This window comes from Gouania willdenowi, chromosome 9, assembly GCF_900634775.1.
Source record: "Gouania willdenowi chromosome 9, fGouWil2.1, whole genome shotgun sequence".
In the NCBI taxonomy this organism is placed as follows: domain Eukaryota; kingdom Metazoa; phylum Chordata; class Actinopteri; order Blenniiformes; family Gobiesocidae; genus Gouania; species Gouania willdenowi.
Window position 1 is genome coordinate 10,153,314 of NC_041052.1, and position 20,564 is coordinate 10,173,877.

Consider the following 20,564-nt stretch of genomic DNA (forward strand, 5'->3'; position numbering starts at 1 on the left):
ATATGTATGTTACACTAATTGGAGCCCCATGTGTGACTGTGTCTTTGTGTGTGGGCTTTATGATAGATGTATCAGAATGCGGCATGCCCTTAGACAAGGGGTCTGCAACCTGCGGCTCTGGAGCCACATGTGGCTCTTTGACTCTTTTGCAATGGCTCCTTGAAGCGTTTAAAAAAATATGGTATTGATGATTAATGACAATAACTTAAAATAAAATTATGATAAAAAAATTGGTTACCCTAAAAAGGAATCACATTGTGCAATAACTTTGCCACCATCCCACTTCACCTCCTACAACATCTACAGATCATCAACTTTCCTGCACTTGTGGCTAATCTTAAGTTTTAAATCCCTGGTAAGATAACTAAACCAACAAAAACACTATTTTGGAAGAAAATAGAGATTTTAATTGTGTGTCGGCTTAATATGCATAATGCATGCTTGATTTGTTGCAAGAAATTAGCTATTAGCATGTGTTGACCGACATGATCTCTCACATGTCATCAAATTCAAGTTATTTTTGTAGCCCTTCAACTCCATTAACTCATAAATTATTTGATATTATTTTAACTGTATAGAATCTTTACACTGTATTGTCTTTATTGAGAATGTTTTTTTTTTTTTTTTTTTTGGCTCCAGGAGGACTTTAATCCAGGCGAGATTAGGCAAAATGGCTCTTTTGAGAGTAAAGGTTGCAGACCCCTGCCTTAGACTGATGGGACAGGCTACTGCACCCTTTGACTCTGAATAGGAGAAGTGGGTGTAGAAGATACATAATGCACTACTCATACTAAAATTAGTATGTAGTGCATTCACATTAGATAGTATGGAAAGATTGAGTAGGAGAGAAATACCCAGATGTACAGTATACTAGACTGGGACATTTTTTAAGTATGCACGTCGTGGGACCGGCTTCAAACTAAAAATCAAGCATCTCCTTTTCAAAACAAAAGCATCTCTTTTTTGTCTTCCATTAGTTTTTTTTTAACACTTTTGTAAATAGGGATCTGGTTTTGAAGTAACACAATGGCGGGTCTCCAAATATCTCCGAAATGTCGACATGAAATGTGTTCCATGGATAAAATGATCACATGCTGATATTCTACATGGTCACTTTCTCACTTAAAATGCTTCCAGAACTTTCAAAGGTGGAGAATCAACGGCGATATTTAGCCTCAGTGTGTGTCAGGTTTTTGTCATTGTAGGTTTGAAATGTATAGTATATACAGTATGTACTCACGATACGATACTAACGATCCCTAAATGTTCACTGGAACAGGTGTGTGCGTGCGTGTGCGTCTGCGTGTTGTATGTGATGAAGGCTCTGGTTTTTCCCTTAACTTTTCATTCAAATGTAACTTGTTTCAAATCAATCCCTGTAAATCCAAATCTGTTCAGGAAAGGGACGTCTCTCCTTGTAAAATCACAGAAGAAAAGCCCCCCCCCTCATGCTGAGCACAGATGATTATCATGGGCTGACACACTTTGGGCCACCTGCCAGCTTTGCACTGTAAAAACTTCCTAGATACAAGAGCTGATTTTAAGGCAGCGTTTAGGCATGTCTCCTTTTCCATGCAAAAGCATCTCCCGAGTGCTTTAAGAAGCCCCGTTTTGTCATGCTGTCATACGTCGGCCTCAGTGATTGGCAGCTACAAGTGGTTGCAGATGAAAGGGCCCCCCCCCCAATGCTAATGAATAGGCCCCTGATTGCGGGGCTGCTCGCTCGCTGAATTACAGCATCAGTTTGTCTAATGAGCAGGAACACTGCGGTGCCCCTCGTCTGTGCATATTCACATTTCCCTCCTTCAGTGCTGATGAGCTCACACCCCACTGCTGCTGCTGCACAACAGTCAACAAAACCTCTGTGGAAGATTACAGATAGTCATCTTCACTCCCCCTCCTCCATCCGTCTCATCCTTCTGATTCTCAAGGTTATTTTGCATGAAGGCCAGCTCGGGTCACATTCTGCTACTTTAAATTACTGTGATACTGTGCGTTATTCCAGATGAATTGTACGAATATTTGAACTCGTGAATGTAAATAAATGTATACATGCCATGGGTTTAAGTTTATGAGACAAGAAGATATAAGATATTTGGCTCACATTAACGATACAAAACCATATTTTGAAAAAAGGAAAAATGGTCATTCCATGTTATTTCATCACATTTTCAGGACATTCCACGCAGTTTCAAATTTTGAAATTTTTTACCAATTGTTCTGATATTTGATTTTTTTTTTATTTTTGATATTTATTTGTTCTTGGCTGTCTTCAAACATATACAATGCAATACAAAGAATAAACATTCTTTTTAACAACCAAAAATGGAATTGGCTGAAGCAGTAACTGCGTATAGAGGGTTTCCACAGTGCGTCATCAACCTGGAATTTTGGCGATAAACAGCGGCAAAACAAATCGCACACAAGCAAATCCTGAATTTCGAGAGGAAATGGTGAATTATTACAATGGATAAACCACAGAAAAGCTAGTCAAAATGCATTTTAGATGCAAAGGCATACAGGGTACGACAAAGGGCACGATATTTGGAAAAGTTACAGTTTATTGGTTGTGCAGATCCATACGAGTCGGCTCCTCGTCTTGGATCAATGACGACCCGGAGAGTCTTCCTTCTATTATTTAGCCTGATATCTTCAACTACCTGGTTTTAGCCAAGCCCATACGCAGCGGAAGACCTTAAATCTTATAAAAGTTTGGAGGCCTATAACCAGATGTTGTGGATCAAGTCATCAACGACAGATGTGTCGTGAAAGCCAAAGTAAGTAATGCAACAACGTTAAAAGTTCAGACCTTTTACCTGGAATGAAATGAGCTCTACATTTTAAGAACTTATGGCACTTATAGCCTCGCTTCCAACAGTCTGCCCCAGGGTAGCTGTGGCTACAATAGTAGTTTACCACCACTAAGTGTGGAGTGAAAGAATAATCCCTTAATTCTGTAAAGCGACTTTGAGTGTCTAAAGCGCTATATAAAACTGATGCATTATTATTATTATTATTATTATTATTAACTGTGTTGCTACTGTAGAATGCTATTAAATATGATTTTATTAAGTCAATAATGCCACATGCAGTAGCTTGATATGGATTATATTATCATAATCACACTAGAAAATTAGTTAAGAGCTATCAACAATTCACTTACCTGACAAGAAATGGCCGAACACATTCAGATGTTGTCCAGATTTTTTCCTCGTATCCTGGTTTAGCTTCGCTAACCACAAGCGCCTTCTTTCCTCTGATAACTTTTGACATTGTTCTCCCTGATTTGTCAGAACTTTTTGCCAGTCTATAAAAGTCCAAATGTTTTTCACGGTCGGACCAATTGGTGCAGCCAAAAACACAGCAATAATTCACCATTTCCTCTCGAAATTTGGGATTTGCTTGTGGTTTGTTTTGCTGCTGCTGCAAAATCACCAAAAAGACGACTTCCGGGTTGATGACGCACAGTGAAAACCCTCTATAGGAGCCCATCCCCTAATAATTAAATGTTACTATAAAAGTTACTCTTTCTTTGGGATATAAAACTATTTTTCTTCATGTGAATTTGTCATTTTTTATTTATTTTTTCTGGGAGATTATTTCACCACTAGTGAATATTGAAAATCTTTTACATGACACCATTGTAGCTTGTCTCTGCGTTTTATAATAATCATTTATTGTTTATTCGGTTTTCCACTAGTAACATTAAAAAAAAAAACAACAACAAAAAAAAAAGATTGCATTAGAAAAACATTTATTTTGAAAAAACAAACAAACTTCTAATGTTATACATTTTCTCTTTTTTGGGGGGTTTTAATATTGTGATATTTTGCGATATATCGTCCCACACTTAATACATGCACTTTACAGATAGGCTTGTAGTTGTAGATGTTTATTTGTTAATTGTATTTACTAAGAAGTTCTCAAACTCATGGGTTCAAATCTATATCTGTAGAGTTTACATGTTCTTACTCAGCAGAGATGATCTCCTCCTACAATGCAAATAAAAAAGTGTTTTTTTTAGTTTTCTCACTGAGCATTGTCTTCCCTTAAGCCTTCTAGAGTAAATTCACTTTCCTTTCTTGTCATGGGTGTTTAATTCAAAGAGAGAAATTTACACAGGCTTACCATTTACCTTTGGCTTTTATCGAGGCTCTTCACAACGGAAGCCACTGTAGTGTTTCTAAACAAAGTCAAAATTTTAAAAAAAAAATGAGAGAAAATGTCTGAACTGTAGGATAGAACAGCATGAAAAAGAAATAAACAAAGACCCTTATTCATGCATAAAGCATGACCTTTATAGTAGCACACACAGGAGGGCAAGGCGAGCTGACGAAAAGCACAGTAACGACTAAAGCATATGATCCGCTTTATTCAGGCAGAGAGCCAAACACTCCATGCAAAAATAAACAAGGAACTCCACAGCAGGTTCTCAGCGTTTCTATTGGAGAGGGACGACTGCTTTTTAAATAACCAGTGTTGCCATGAAAAAGTAATCTGACTACCGATTACTCATTTAAAAAGTAACTTAGTTATTTATTTATTTATTAAGATAGATTACAAGTTACTTCATTAGTTACATTAAGCAGCTGCTGGAAAAAAACCCCCACAACCTTAACATAAAAATTATTTTGCCAACATTCACTTTAATGGAAGTGCATTTTTAACAATAACATAATTATCAATGCACTATTGCCTGTAAAAAAAAAAAAATATATATATATATATATATATATATTATGTTTTTATAAAAAAAATTAACAGAGTCTTTCTTGACTTCACTTTTAAATAAATTATATATATATATATATATATATATATATATATATATATATATAATCATTTTTTGTCTGCATGTACCTGTGTATGTAACATGTCAGTGGTCTTCGTGCTAACAACATAACTTTGGATAAACCGATTCAATCTGATTACTGGTTTGGAAATAACAACACATTAGATTACTTAAAAAAGTGGTCATATTAGAGTAATGCGTTACTAAGTAACTAAGTTACAGCTATCTGTGGAAATAACTCAGCACTTTCACGTCAAAGGGAAGGCGCCAAAAGGATAAAGGCTGCTGGAATCTAATGTGTGCAGGTAAATTAAATATTTTCACACACTTTCTTGGTAAATGTCAATGTTTCAAAAGTTTGCAAAGTTGTTACATGTGTATATTTTTTAAGTATTAATTGTGCTGCTACTCTCGCCATCTTTAAGGCTAAACTCAAAATCTACCTCTTTGCTAAAGTGTATACCGCAAAATAGCATTAACCTAACCACTAGGAACAAAGCCCTAAACCTAAAAATAGGAACTAACAACTAAGATTATATAGTAGAACACCGATATTATATTCAAACACAATCCACAATCTTCACATAGCTCTAATGGGTTGCAATGTGCGATGTAGAAATAGACACAGTTGTGCCGGGTTGTAGCCAATCCCCCACTTCTGCACTGCGTTGTATACCCATCACACTGCTCACACACCATTTACACTGATGTCCACCCCATAATAATTCTCATTCCACTGTATTCCTGATCACGTTTTCCTGCAGTCAGTGCCTTCTCCTCACCCTTCTCTCTCTTCTCTGTTTCAGGGGTCTTGAAGCTGGAGTTGACAGTTCCCCATCTGTGGTTCACGGCTCAACTACACTGGGACACTCTGATGTTCTATCTCTCCATCCTGTTCTGTTGGTCCTTCTGTCCACTAACCCCAACCAGTTGAAGCAGATGACTGCCACCTCTGAACCTGGTTCTGCTGGAGATTTCTTCCTATAAAAAGGAAGTTGTTTCTTCCCACTGTCGCTAAATGCTTGTTCATGTGGATCTCGTTGGGTTTTTTCTTTCTTATTATGAATTTTATATTTTGATAAGCGCATTGAGATGACTTTGTTGTAATTTGTGCAATACAAATAAAGTTTAATTGAATTGAAGGTCATTTTTTATTTGTGCCATGCACACAGCTGATGGCTGACAGCGGATCTCTAACAGCAATGAAGAAACAGCTTCTCATCTTTTGGGCAGAGAAGAGGATATAGCCAGTCCTCAGTCCATCTGCACAAACTGTCAACAAAGCGGTCGAACGCTGCTGGATAATAAAGTTTATTAACGTGAAAGTAAAGTACGGACATATTTAGATAAGGGAAATATATACTTATTATAATGCAAAAAAAAAGTTGAACAAAGACCCCAATAGACACCTTGGTGTGTCACTTCCCCTTTAAGGTAATTATGATGGCGACTCAATAAACTTCTTGGTCGTGCTATGTTTTTTTCTGTCCACATGATGGCAGTAGATCTATGCTATTTCTCACTACACTAGTAGCTGATGATTCCTGGAATGAACTGTGCACAAGTCTTTGTTTACTTCTAGGAAGTATCTGTCATATACGTTGAGCTATTTCATAAGTGCCACTTTACACACTGCACACGTTCTGATCAATCACATCACCATTAGAACAGTTTATGGGACCCTTATTCTATTTAGCACACCGATACAACTTCAGAGTAAACAGGACTTCCATATTTTTGTTTCTTAATTTATTGTGTCAAATAATGGTGGGAGGAAACTTTTATATCCAGCACAAAAAGCACGGGGAGTTCAATATGGTGTCATTTCTAAGTTTCCTGTTCATCCTGACTGAGTCACACCCTGCTTATTATTTCCCAGGGGTCTTCTCTTTCTTTTTGTCCTGTCTTTCTATTGTTCCTCCTGTTTCTAACCATCCTGCTGGGTTATCCCCAGTAAAAAAACCCAGCTTCTCAGATCACATCAAAATTCATTGTGTTAAACCCTTCATTACAATCACTGCAGGGTCTCACACACACACACACACACACACACAGCAGGTCAGTTTAACACCTGAGGTGGATGTAGTGTCTGTTTAGTAAAAAAGGACCAAGTATAGCCTGGAGCGCCAGAATTATGCTTTAAAAATCTTTGTAATAATATAAACTAAAATACATTATATCAAGGAAAAGAACACGTCTAATTCATAATTTGATTAATTTTTATGCAAAGAAATAAACTGAATGACACACTAATTTATACCTTTATAAGTGCAGCACACACAGAACCCCAACATGTTCTTTAGTGGCAGCAAGAGGCCTAGATATCATGTGATCTGATTTCTTAGTGGATGTTATGTTGTATGTTTTTTTTTTTATTGAAGGGGGAAAAATAACTATTATTGACATATGGACATTGATCAATGATTTTTTTATAAATGTATCGTCTTTGAATAAATAAACTTTGAATCTGTATTTACTAAGTCCTCAAATATATTTTTGCAATCATGTGATGTTTTCAACTAAGAATACATCTTTAAAAACCATCCGGTTATTGTTTCTGCTGATTAAGCTCATTTTCAAGTTCCAAGTACATTCAATTTGATCACAAATCATGTTTCTCTTTTCTGCTCTGTTGACCTTCTCTCCAAACAAAACAGCCATTATCTATGACCCACTTGTCAAACTCAAGGCCCGGAGGCCAAATCTGGCCCTTTATGCATCCAACTGGGCCAGGATGAGGAAGTAAAACTGACACAGAAACCATGAATCATTACGTAAATTATCAAATAATTTCAGCCCTTCCAAATACACAATATCAATGAAACTCCATAATATTTGTCAGTGCTTACCTTATATGATGGCAGTCATTGTTTACCTCGAAATGTTAAAAGAATTCTCAATTCTTTCAAAATCTTCCAAATTTCCTTAAAGTATTTACTTAAATAAAATAGATATATGTGAACATAATTTAGTTTTTTTAAGGAAACAAGTTTGCACATTTAAAAAAAAAAAAAAGTAAAGTATTATTCTTTACAGTGTATTAGGGCACATTGTAATAAATTATTTTGTACCTTTTTTTTGGCATAGTTTGCGTCATAAAGTTGGTTTGTGTCTTGAGGCTTCCAGGTATTTCATTGACTTTTTTTTCCTTCTTCAGTTTATAGTCCTTTACATTATCTAGTATGTAGACGTCTTAGTTAAAAGCATTTTCGTTTTAGAGATATTAAGCAAAAAATCTGATAATAAGCCTAATTCGTTGATTTTTCATCAATTAGAAACTGCTTCAGGCTTCCTGTTATCCACGTACTTTAAATGTCCTCTTTGCCAGGTGTCATGTTGCATCCTCTTTCCTGTGAGACCAGGATTGGACGTACCTGTGGCTCCTCCTCCACAGGACCCAAGCTCCAGCACACAGACTCCCAGTAAGATCAGGTCTGACAACAACCACACACTTCTTCTCACCTAGGCAGCAGCAAAACCCAAAGAGAACCCATGTAAGTATTCTCTTTAAATCCTTTTGGCTTGTTTTTTAAAATAACAATATCATGTATATAAATAAGAATATGAATATGAATATGAATACATTTCATCGTTAAGGAAATAGAAGATGAATTACAATGATTAAGTTTACAATAGTTCACATGTTAAAGGAAGGTCACAATTACCGATATTGCTCGATCCATTGGTCTTTAATATCATATATTTGAACAAGAATGTTTTTTGACATGTAGCGTTATTGTTTACTACAGGGTTGAAAGTTTTTAAGTAGTGTTGTGCTCAAGACACATTATCCAAGATCAAGACTTGCCCAAGACCAGAATGTACCGAGACCAAGACAAGACCAAGACTTTTTGGAGTCAAGACCAAGACCGAGACAAGACCAAGACTTTCAAAAACTATAACAAGAACAGTTAAAGAACATTCTCTTTAGTTTTAGTGTCTTTAAAATACATTTGACAGACAAAAAAAATAATTAATGCACGAATCAAAAATATTTATCATTTTACCAAGTTTTTCCCTCCTCATTATCTTATTAGTAAAGTTGATAAATAGCAGAAATCAGTGCTGGTCATGAACGGTTTTGACAAAAGAAATCACAAGTTCGGGCAGTCCCGAGACCGAGATGCTTTCATGTCTGCGACAAGACCAACACCTTAAAGTCTGGTCTTGAGACCAAGACCCGTCTCGAGTACTACAACAATATTTATAGGTATTTAGACTACATGTGGTTTTAAGTTTATAACAAAATATGAGTTTCAAGGGCCATAAGAAGTTACATAAGAAAAAACCCTGGTTAAATGTTCGTCAAGATAAGCACATAAAAGTAATTCAAAACATACTTTTATATCTTATGTCTTCTACAGAGCACCATGGCTTCCACTGTCTCTGTGAGAAGTTACTCGATGCGTCAGCCCTCCTTCTCCAGCATGTCCATGAGAGACAGCGGTCGCAACATCCACTCCAAGACCTCTTTCTTCCCTCTGTCCACGGTTAACACGCTACCCCTGTCTCGCTCCCTGTCTGTGGGTAACGGCCTCAACATGCTGGGCTCCAGCCTCTCTGTTAGCGGCCTTGCACTCGGGGCCAGTGAAAAGGAGACCATGCAGTGCCTGAACGACCGCCTGGCCAACTACCTGAACAAGGTGAGATCACTGGAGAAATCCAATGCCGAGCTAGAGGTGAAGATCAAACAACTAATGATGGAGAGATCACCCAAAGGACACGACGTTGAGGGGATGATGGCACAGGCTCATGCCATCGGACAGGAGGTCAGTAATCTCTATTATCAGTTTAAACCTACAGTATCTGTCCTGTGTATACCTTGAACCCCATATAATGAGTATGGTAACCTTTGTTAATGTTATCAATTGTTTCCCTACAATCTCTGTGTAGTTAAACCATTTTAATGTGTCTTTATTGTGTAAAAGAAAAAAGCCCGAACCTGTTTAAACCAGACAATATTCACAAATGTGCATGCGCATGGAGAATGATCCATTGTGAGTTATAAACATGATGAGCAGCTTCATATGCGCTACACGCTACGTCCAGTTGAAGCACACCGTTTTCTATTGGATGGTAACTATGGGTTACAAAGCGGAGGATGAACACAAGCAACATTGGGGACAGCTAAGTGGCTGCAGGGGTCCTTGGGGTCCTCAGGTGAAGACGGGAGCATCCGAACAAATCACTAGTTTAAAAAGACCGTGTGGCTGACGTATGTGTTTTTCGATTCAGCGTTCAACAATTATTACAACAGTACTGATTAAAAAAGAAAAAAAAACAATAAAACGCTGGTTGAAACACGGCATAGGGGCGACATCACAGCATAGGGGATCAAAGTCACAGCGTTGGGGGGCCCCTACTTTCAACAGTGCTGGCGAGAATCCTGGTTGTGGATAGATTAAGTGCATCCAGTTTTTTGAAGTAGGCTCAAAACTTCCTCTGGCAATGTGATGTTATATTCTTGTGAATCAAATTAATTACACCTATATATTACACCATAAACCCGTAGCCTATTTTTATGGAGAATTCTGCTTGTCATACTGAATTTGATTTGCCTTTAAGATTGATGAATTTTTTGTTGTTGTTAATATTACAACCCATAAAGAGGTCTAGGGGTATGGAGGGTGTAACATAATAAAGCACAGATGTAAAAGGACAAAACAGAGTTTAATGAATTAAAAGAAAGTAGCAAGGTTTACAAAGATCAAGGGAGGTACAACAAAAGGCATTGAACACAAAAGAAACAAAAATGAGTTTGGCACCTACTGTATATGATCACTTGATAGTGCTTACCAATACAATTCACCACAGATTCTCACTGTAGGTCATTTTAAAGTTTTGTTTGCTCTATAGTTCTGCTTGGTGCAACAACATTAAGGAGGAATGATTAAAAACAGGTCGATGAAGCTCTTCTAATCCAGAGAAAGCTCATGCTGTGTTTCCTTCCAGGTGAGGAAGAAGACGCTGGAGAACGCCCGCATCATGTTGGAGATCGATAATGCCAAGCTGGCAGCCGATGACTTTAGGGTTAAGTAAGTTTGATACAGAGCTTCCATTCTCTTCCAGGCCTGTGGGTGTTCACATGGGAGCGCCAGACTGCAGAGCAATGTGAATAAATGGTCTCTCTGTCAGGCTGCGAAACAAGAGCCTCATTCCCACGGTGCTCAGGCAGCCAAACCGCACTGGGCTCACTCTGGGTGTGATGGATTATTTGGGTCAGAAGGACAGTGTTGGTGTCCGAAGCCTCGGCGTGAAGAGAGTGAGGGAGAAAATTGGTAGATTGAGAGAAAACAGCTTCTGCTGGTGGTTTTTCACAACGTGCTGAGAGTTTGTTCTGTGGTCAGATGTGAAGGAGGGATACATTGATTGGCAGTGACTAATGGAATTAGCAGCAAAGTGAATTCGGACAAGAGCTTGTGTGGCACTTTTCACACCAGTGCATTGATTTTGTAACTTTTGAGCTGTCTGCGCTGTTTGGACACGTTTAAGTTGAAGGTAATTAAATTTAATATTGTGACTCTTTCATATTTCAATGTATTTGACTCAAATATTTCTACTCTAAACATATGTCTGACTTCAGGAAGGGCAAGTGATCTAACAATTTAGCTTGTTACAAATATGTTGATTTATCTTAAACCATTTACATTTAAATATCAAAGTGTTTGATTTTTGCTTTGAATACATTGATGTTGTTACATCTAGCAAACAACTCTAAGTGTTTACCTTTCCTGATTTAATTCAAATTCATGCATTTATTCATTCATTTAGCAGCATTGTGTACTTTAAATCAGGGGTTCCCAGCCATGGGGTCAGGACCCCATTTGGGGTTGCGAGACACTGGGAGGGGGTTGCCAGATGCCTTCAAAAAACTAAGTCAAATTTGCCATATTTCAAGCTATTCTCATCACTTTTTCCTGCATATTTTTGCTCCTTTTGATGCATTTTTGCTACATTAATCCAATTTCTGCCATTTCTACATCAAATTTGAATGCCTTTTCTGCAAATTGTGTCCACTTTCCCTTAGAAACCCTTTCCACCACTTTTTCCACCTAATGTTGCAAATGTTGGCTCATTATTGTCACCTTTAACCTCTTTTCGCCATATGTCATGCCTATTTTTGCTAATTTAACCACATTAGCAATTTTTCATGGCCATCGTTTGTCAGTTAAAACTATTTGTTGTTACTTTTTAAATTACATTAGTGTATGTTCACCACTGGTAAAGGTGATAAGATAGAACTGTTTTACAGAAGAAACCAGCAGCTCTAACAGTTTTTTTCCTTCTTCTCACTTCTATAACTCCCTGCAGATGGGAGACAGAGGCCACCTTGTGTCAGTCAGTGGAGCGAGACTGTCAGGCTCTTAGAAGAGCAAAATCTGATCATGATCAGATCATCGCCACTCTAAGGGGTGACCTGGATAGTCTGAAAGAGGAGCTCTACTTCCTCAAGAAGAATCATGATGAGGTAAGAGGAGGATGCCACACCAGAGCATCAATTAATTTTAATTCAGGTCAATAAAACACAATCTCTCCCTCCAATGCTCCAACTAATTCACTCACAGGGTGAAAATTCAAGTTAAACAGTTTTATTTTATTATTTTTTTTTGCTACACAAAGGTATTTCCTAAACTGATATTACACACCTGATATAAACCAGCATTGTGCTAAAACCGGGTCATGTGAGATCTACGGACACACCTTTGTTCTTTGTAACCATGGTGCATCAGGATGGAGAGATAACACCAGTGTACATAAAGTGTGGTCCAGTCCACCAAGCTGCAGAGACTGTGTGTTTAGACAGTGTTATTTACTCAGGTTACCTCGCTGAGACTAATGCCTGGTATTCAAAGAGAGGCTATATAAATACAACTATAGTTCAAGGAAAACATGATGAAGTACATAAACGGAGCAAAAAATAATAATATTAATAAATCCAGGTTTGTATAAGTCTTAAAGCAGACTGATGATATAAAGGTATGCTAGAAACTACTTCCTGTGGCAATCAGATTGCAATTGTGGGGGGAAAAATCCACATGATCTACACACAAGATTGTCTCTATTTTCTTATATTTCTATGGATTTGAAAAGGTCGTATACCCAGAGCAAGTATTTAAGGTTGTCCAGAGCTGGAGTCAAATAAAAGCATGGTTAATTTTTCAACTGCGATTTCATTTTTGTCCATTTTCCTTTCCAAAAATATTGTATCATATCGTTATTGTGATCCCGTAATCGTCTATCATATTATATCGTAAACTCAGTGTATATTTAGCAGCTCTGTCCCATTGCTGTGTGAATGTTGGTGGTAATTCAAGCGCTTTATAACCAGATAAGGAATGGAAAGAAGAAACCTAAAATCAAACCTCCAGGAAATATTTAAATGAAGTAACGATTTAGTGTTGTTTGTTAAGCAGCATTTCTTCTTCAAACACTCACAGGAAATGAATGTCTTGAAGTCTCGTTTTGCGAACGAGCCGGTGAATGTAGAAGTCGATGCGGCTCGGGGCCCTGACCTTGGGGTCATTATGGCCGAACTCAGGGTTCAATATGAAGGAATCGCCCGCAAAAACAAGGAGGAGGCTGAGACCTGGTACCTCAAGAAGGTCAGTCACTGCAGCACTCAGTATCTCTGTGTATTATTTGGATATTTATGAGCTTAACAGACATGAGACTTTGTTTTTTTGTTTATTGGCTGCTGTAGTTAGAGGGGATACAATCAGAGGTGAAAGAAAGCAACGAGGCGCTACGTTGTGCCCAAGGAGAGCTCAGTGAAAGGCGTCGCTTCATGCAGGCTCTGGAGGTTGAACTTGACAGTCTTCGCAAACAAGTAAGTGGCCGTGTTCAAAAGGAAGTAGAATCTCAACATTTGATCCATAAAACTCACGGAAACACATTTAATCCCAACATTTAAAGCATTTTCAGAGACCCGCCATTGTGCCACTGACTAAACTTACGGTTAACTTCACAACAAGAGCCCTATTTACACGAGTTAAAAACTAATGGAAGACTAAAAGAGAGGCTTTTGTTTTGAAAAGAGGATGTTTGATTTTTAGCTTGAAGCCGGTCCCAGGATGATTTTACGTTCCGCTCGCAATGCATCATGGGGCATTTGAGTATGACTCGTGTGCCCACCGTGCATACCTAAAAAATGTCCCAATATAGAATACACCCGGATATTTCTCGCATACTCAATCTTTCCATACTAACTAATTAGAACACACTACATACTCATTTTGACATTAGACTTGGTATGAGTAGTATGTTAGCGCTATGTCATCCCAGTCTGAGCAGTTATAGTCCAGTGATATATACTAAACTAAAGCTTAAAAGGAGAGAATGGTTTGGTCTGTCATCAATATTTTCTCCTACCGTGCACACGTGTCCATTCTATCTATAGATAACAGCTGCTTTCTCACTGAGAACAAAGAGCCTGTACTGAAATCAATCAGTGTGACAAGTCATCGACTCCAACAAGCCGACGTTTTGCCCGATCCAACCACGTGAAAGGTGCTCAATGAAGGCAAACACAGCTCTGGGATGTTTGCTCAACCTGAGAGCAAACACACACACACACACACACACACACTACTGAATGCAGACAAATGATCTCACTGACAGGCTCGAGTATCTCTGAGCGAGAAATAATGACTGAACTCAACACTTTACAGTAATGTTTGAATGAGTGCTGGTTTTGTATTTTACCCTCCTATTATCCTCAAATATTATGAACACATTTTACCCGTGGGGTCACCCAGGGACATTTGCCTCCAGGAAATTATTTTCAGAAATTTGCCGACCAAGTTTTAGTGTCAGGCACATTGTTTATTTGTTGAATGCATAAAAAAAAACATTGAGAATGGAAACTTCACCTGTTTTCCAGCGCCACCATCTGGCAATACTTTTAAATTCAAATTAATTTATCTTGAATAGTTTTTATCCAAATCTTCTCAAATTTACTGACATTACACACACAAGCAGATTTCCGCAAATTAAAAGCAATATTCCTGAATGTCGACAAAGTATATTTGCGCTTTGAACGTGTTTCCATTGAAGGTTGTTTTGAGCAGGAGCCTCGTACTCTAGTGAAATCTCAACCCGCCCCATGTTTTCTTGGAGAGAAGTGGTCATGTGACCAGGTAAGTCACGTTCTGTGACGCATGTTTGTGGAAAAAGTGTTTCCATTGCGCTTTTGCGACACATTTCAATAATGAAACATCTGAAGCTCCTCCTCATGAAAGCGTAAAAAACTCTTAGTGATATTTGAGTGCTTTTTCGAATTTCAGGTGTTCCCATTACCAGTTTAGATTTTGTGCATTTCCGAGGGTAATGGAAACACAGCTACAGATACACACACACATATTCATGCCCATGGTGTAGGAAAGATCTTATGAGAATATTGTCCACCCACCCATCCCTGTGTCACGTATCAACTCAAAAGTATCAGACAGATACTGTAAGTATTACACAGCTAAAACAGCTTGGGGTCTAATTGACCCCCGAGGAACACTAATGCGTGCAATATGCCCTAAGCACATTGAAAAAAATATTATCAAGATAATTTCATGCTTAATCAATTTCACCCATCAAATTAAGAAAAGTGATGAAATACGAAGCAAAAAATTAAGTCAACTATTATTTTTTGAATGATAAACATTGAATGGGGTCAAATTGACCTCAAGGATAATAGAAGGGTTAAAAACCTTCCAATGCAGTGAGTTTGAATGAATCAATGTAAATTAAAGTAGACTCAAACATGCTGATGATCATTAATGGTCTGTGTGGGCAGGTGGGCGTGCTGGAGGGGAACCTGGGAGAAACTGGACACAAGTACTCAGTGGAGATGGACCGACTTCAGGCCACGCTGACCCAGCTGGAGGAGGAACTGTCTCAGCTACGTTTGGACATGCAGCGCCACAAGACCGACTATGAGCAGCTACTGCGCATCAAGCAGAACTTAGAGATGGAAATAGCAACGTATAGGAGACTGCTGGAAGGAGAGGAAATGTAAGGAGGACCAACAAAAGCACAGCCAAAAATGCAACTTAATATTCTCTATCTCTAAAGATTGCACGTTTAAGCAAATATGAACTTAAAAACTTGAATAGATTGTGTGAACTGTTGATTAACTATCTTGATATTTAGACGTTAGAGATGTTGTTTCAAAAAGGATGGAAATAATCTTTCTTTTGGGAGATAATCTGATGTTTTCTCTTGATTTTCGTTTTGCAAATAAAATGACAACACTTTAGATTTGGTTGGATTTCTTAGCAAACACTAAAAATGAAAAACTATTTAAAGAAAGCTGTTTGCAGCACCTTAAGTTTGATATTAGCTGGAAAAGATCCTCGTGTTTCTGTACTATTTAAAGGCATAAAGGTTGAGTTAATAAATACATTGATCTTATGGCTTAATGTCTAATTGTATTATTATCTTGTAATAATCAAAGTTGGGAATAAACTATATTTAAGTTAGACCTCACTGATAATACATGATGTTTCCAATGTTTTTTGGCATATTTTTACACACTTGAGCTCTCAAGTCACAAGTCTTTTCTATATTCCACAAGATTCACTTTTATCAAAGTCATCAAAATATCACCTTGTAATTTTAAAAGTAGGTTCTCAGTCCTTCATTACGGGAATTAAACTTTCAACCGATTATTTATAGAACAACCAGCTCTAGAGCTAACCACGCCCTGCAGAACATTCATTCATATTTATTGTATATCCACAAAAATGTTCACCCAACTCTAAAAATGGACCTGTTTTCCTCTTACAGGGTAAAGGAAACACCTCCACCTCCAAAAAGTAAGTTCGAATTTGTGTTTTCACTAACTACATGTTAGTTAGATGATAATTTTTGCATTGGAGTCGCTTTTAATCTTCACACCAATATAAAGGAAATGCACAGAATAGTAGATTTCTTTGTGTAACTTTCCCCAGAATTCAGTGAGGTTGACCTTGTGCTTTTCAGCAAACTGAAACTTCAGTTACAACAAATTAGATCATTATTATGCACATACTGCTACCTACTGATATCAAGTTGTATTCTACAGCACAGTAATTGCAGCAATAGTTGCAATGAAAATCCAAATGACTAAAACTTACATTTTACAGTATTTTACACATTTTTAATTTAGGGTTCACATGGCGTAATAAATATAGAATTAGATTTGGGTCTTTATTATTCAATCAAAAATACATATTTTTAATAAAAGAAAAAAGTGATAAAATGCAATTACTTGGGTCTCAAATATTTTTTTTGCTTTTGAACACTTTTTTCTTTTATTGAAAATATTTATTTTGATTTAAGTAAACTTTTTTTTATTGAAAAGGGTTTTATATTGAAAAGGTTTTTGATTGACTAATATAGACACAAATTCACCTCCTTAGATAAAGAAGTAAAAAATTAAATTGCATCCATTATGGATAATTAACAGGATTTTTTTAATGATTTGAATCTCATACTGTTGTTTAAAAAAAAGTATGCAACTGACTCTTAATTTCTCCTTTACACTAGAAGATCCAGAAGTGAGGACCAGGAAGATTGTCAAAGTTGTAACTCAGACCATGATCAACGGTAAGGTGGTGGACGAGTCCAGTGAGGTGGAGCAGATCGAGGAGCGCAAGAAATGAGCCAAAACACACGAGACGAAGCAGCAATGGTGTATGTGTCTACGAGCTGATGTGCCAGATGTTTGTTTGTGATGATTTAATGTCTCAGGCTTGTCAGAAAGTTCCAAAGATTTTTGAAAACAGGCCAACATCTGTTTATTAATTTCCAAAACTGTTTTCGAAAAGTATATTGGTCGTCATGTTTGCGTGCGTGTTTGTTTGCGTGTCTGTTTGTGTACGCAGGAGTGTCCTCCATTTTTGACAAATACACTTCAATTTTTTTCTGTGAATTGGTTTTTGGGCACAGATGAGACCATTCCATTTTGGTGAATGTCGGCCAGCAGGTGGTGCTACAACCAAGGCCTATAACTCCCACACCGTATGTCGCACATTCAAAAACTTTATATACACAGATTTCCTGTATAGCACTGAATCACAAGGGGCTAGGCCACGCCCATAATTGTGTTGGCGCAAAATCGAAAAAACTATAAAACCTACTTTTTCCAATTCCTCTTTGGGGTATTGTCCAATCAGCGTGAAACTTGGCACAAGAGTCTTCAGTTGATCTAAAGTTGAGGAAAGAATTTTGTTCCGTCAAAAAATGCGCAAATTATCAACGAGTAAAGTTTTCTAGCTAGCAATAAAAACACAACTGTTGCATATCTCGGTCAACATAAATGCCAGCAACACCGAATCTGAAATCCTTGGTTGGCATGTGACTGTGGGGGTATGCGCCAAATTTGACTAATGTAGGCTACAAGGGAGCGCCGCAATTATGGGATATTTATATCTCTTAAATGGCAAGACCAATTTTGACCAAATTTGGTGGGTATGACCCTGGGTTGCTCTCGAAGGCCATATCTCGAAGTTAATGACGATTGTCAAAGTGGGCGTGGCTTATTACAATATAAACAACAAACATTTATTTAATCTCAAATATTATGTTGAGGGCTGTGAAATTTACAGTGTATATATATATATATATAGCAGAGCACACAGACCACCCATACCAAAAAGTGCACCACCTGATGGCGCTATAATGGGTGCAAACGCATTTTGGCTTATAACTTTCACATTTTAAATCACATCTTCAGAAATTTTATATCCACGTGTTCACTGCAAATGGCACGTTGACCTGTGTCCTGACGCTCGCCCCAAGTCCGTCATCCTACTTCTATAGGCTCCACAAAACCTGGGGGCCGAGTCGCGCATACGCGGTCATTGACAATGACAACTTTTGTCAGTGATGTAGTTTCTTGCATAAAACTAACTGTGGCTTCTGACTATTATTATTAGTTATCATTCTGCTGATATAGTCCATACAGTAACCTCAAAACCATTAGGTCACACAGTGTCTGTACAATGCTGTGCTACTGTATGTGCAATGCATAACACAAATATGCCAAGATGTGTTTGTTGTGAAATATTGTAATTTTTAGCAAAAAAATATCTATTAAACTAGTGAAGTAATCAAAGGGTTTTTATGCTTTAGTACTCACTTAAATTATAACTTCTCATCCCATAACATATAGATGCATACAACACCTTTGAGGCTCCATTGTTATAGTTTTAACACTGCTGTAAAGGTGTTTTGTTCTGTTTTTATCATTGATTTAATGCTATGAATTAACGTGAGTGTTGAGATTGATTTTTCTGTATTTGCGTTCCAATATTATGTTGACATTTAACCTTTTCGAGTAAGATGTCGTACTGCCATTGATTCTGAGCAAACTAACACTTGTAAGACTGTGACCACAAGTGTCCATGGGTTTATCAAACATCAAGCAAACATTGTTGTTTTTAAAAGTGTGTTTAGCAAACTATACTTTAAAGGTTAGAGATAGCTTTTACTCTCTTTTTGGGAAGAGTTTGAAAAGGTATTTGATACATATCACTTTAGGAATAGTGAACTTAGTAGTAGTAAGTAAAAGGTTCAACATTAAAAGCAAGTGATGGCCATGTAGAAAAGGTAGTATCATTGGATTATACTGTAAATGTGTCTGTACCTTCTAAGGGACTCTTAGCATTGTTTATTGAATTAATGACAGCCAAAGAGACGATAGAGTGGCAAAAAAGCTGATGTTAAAAATGCATTCCCTGTTCAGATTTAGTGTTGGTTTAACAGAAACTCTGGCTGATACTTGGGGAACAAAACACAAGGCTGAACAAAGGGAGTGTGATTTGGTTCCAGAAGTGCAGAAACTACTAAACCTGTATGAGACAGTATCGGGTCACACTATGTTGTAGATGTTGGGTGTCCTTTTGGAAAGTTATCTGTGAATGTTTATCAGAATATGAAAATATCTAATAAAAAAAAATTTAAAAATCCCATTCAGACTGTAGTCCTTTCCTATAAAAGTCACATCAATAATAAAACTCAAGGAGGGACTGTTCGTCCAATTTCTGGACTATGGCACTAAAGCTTCTCCAGTTAAACAATGCAAAAGGAAAAATGCATCAAAGTTTGTTTCATTTGAATAGCTTTAAAGCAGTTTATTTTACATGTCAGTATGAAGATATGTTACTGTGAAACCTCTTTTTTCCTCCATCAAAACATGACCCCTGAAATGTGATCAGGTCTTAACTCAGTGCAGGGTGTAATTACACTGTCATTTGGGGATTTCGTCCACTGCGAGCTTTGTACGTAAGCCCTGAAGCTCCATGTCATGTCAATGAGAAGTTTCTCTGAGGCCCCCGTGTTTACGCACCAGAAACCATATCAACCCTTACAAACCTTACACTTTGTATTTTCAGAGGTTTTTACTGAAGCACCCTTTACATTTCCAAAAATGAGCATCTTTGATCCACAATTATTAATAAACTCAGAGTTCGAACAACCAGATGATCATATATCTTTGAAATCATAATTTTAGAGTGAAAAAAAGATGCATCCAGTGGCTATTGATGGTATTTGACTAAATATTTGTACTGGTTTATGTTTCTACTTCTTGCTTAAATAGAGGATCTATATTTAGAGGTTAGGGAAATATACTATACGTGCTCATACAGTAGTCTTCTTTTTTCCCCCTGAAACCTCTTCAGTAATTGTTGCAGTATGTTTGGCGTCACTTCTTTGTGGAAAATCCCTCTCCTGTAGATAATTTTAAGATTTAGATGTTCTCGTGCAACAGTTTCATCTTTTATTTGGCCCATCTATC

At 37.4% G+C, this 20,564-nt stretch overlaps 1 protein-coding gene across 2 annotated transcripts; it reads left to right on the plus strand.

Moving 5' to 3' along the window:
- Positions 1-8,203: 8,203 nt before the first annotated feature.
- krt1-c5 (keratin, type 1, gene c5) lies at positions 8,204-19,737 on the plus strand. 2 transcript variants are annotated; one of them, XM_028457882.1, is made up of 9 exons: positions 8,204-8,286; positions 9,157-9,561; positions 10,745-10,827; positions 12,104-12,260; positions 13,231-13,395; positions 13,494-13,619; positions 15,579-15,796; positions 16,571-16,603; positions 17,312-19,737. In XM_028457882.1, the coding sequence occupies exons 2-9, from the start codon at positions 9,163-9,165 to the stop codon at positions 17,373-17,375; spliced, it is 1,245 nt and encodes a 414-aa protein (XP_028313683.1). In that variant the 5' UTR covers positions 8,204-8,286; positions 9,157-9,162; the 3' UTR covers positions 17,376-19,737. The 2 variants fall into 2 exon arrangements, with proteins under 2 accessions (XP_028313683.1, XP_028313682.1); XM_028457881.1 differs by having other exon boundaries at positions 16,571-16,599.
- Positions 19,738-20,564: the final 827 nt, after the last annotated feature.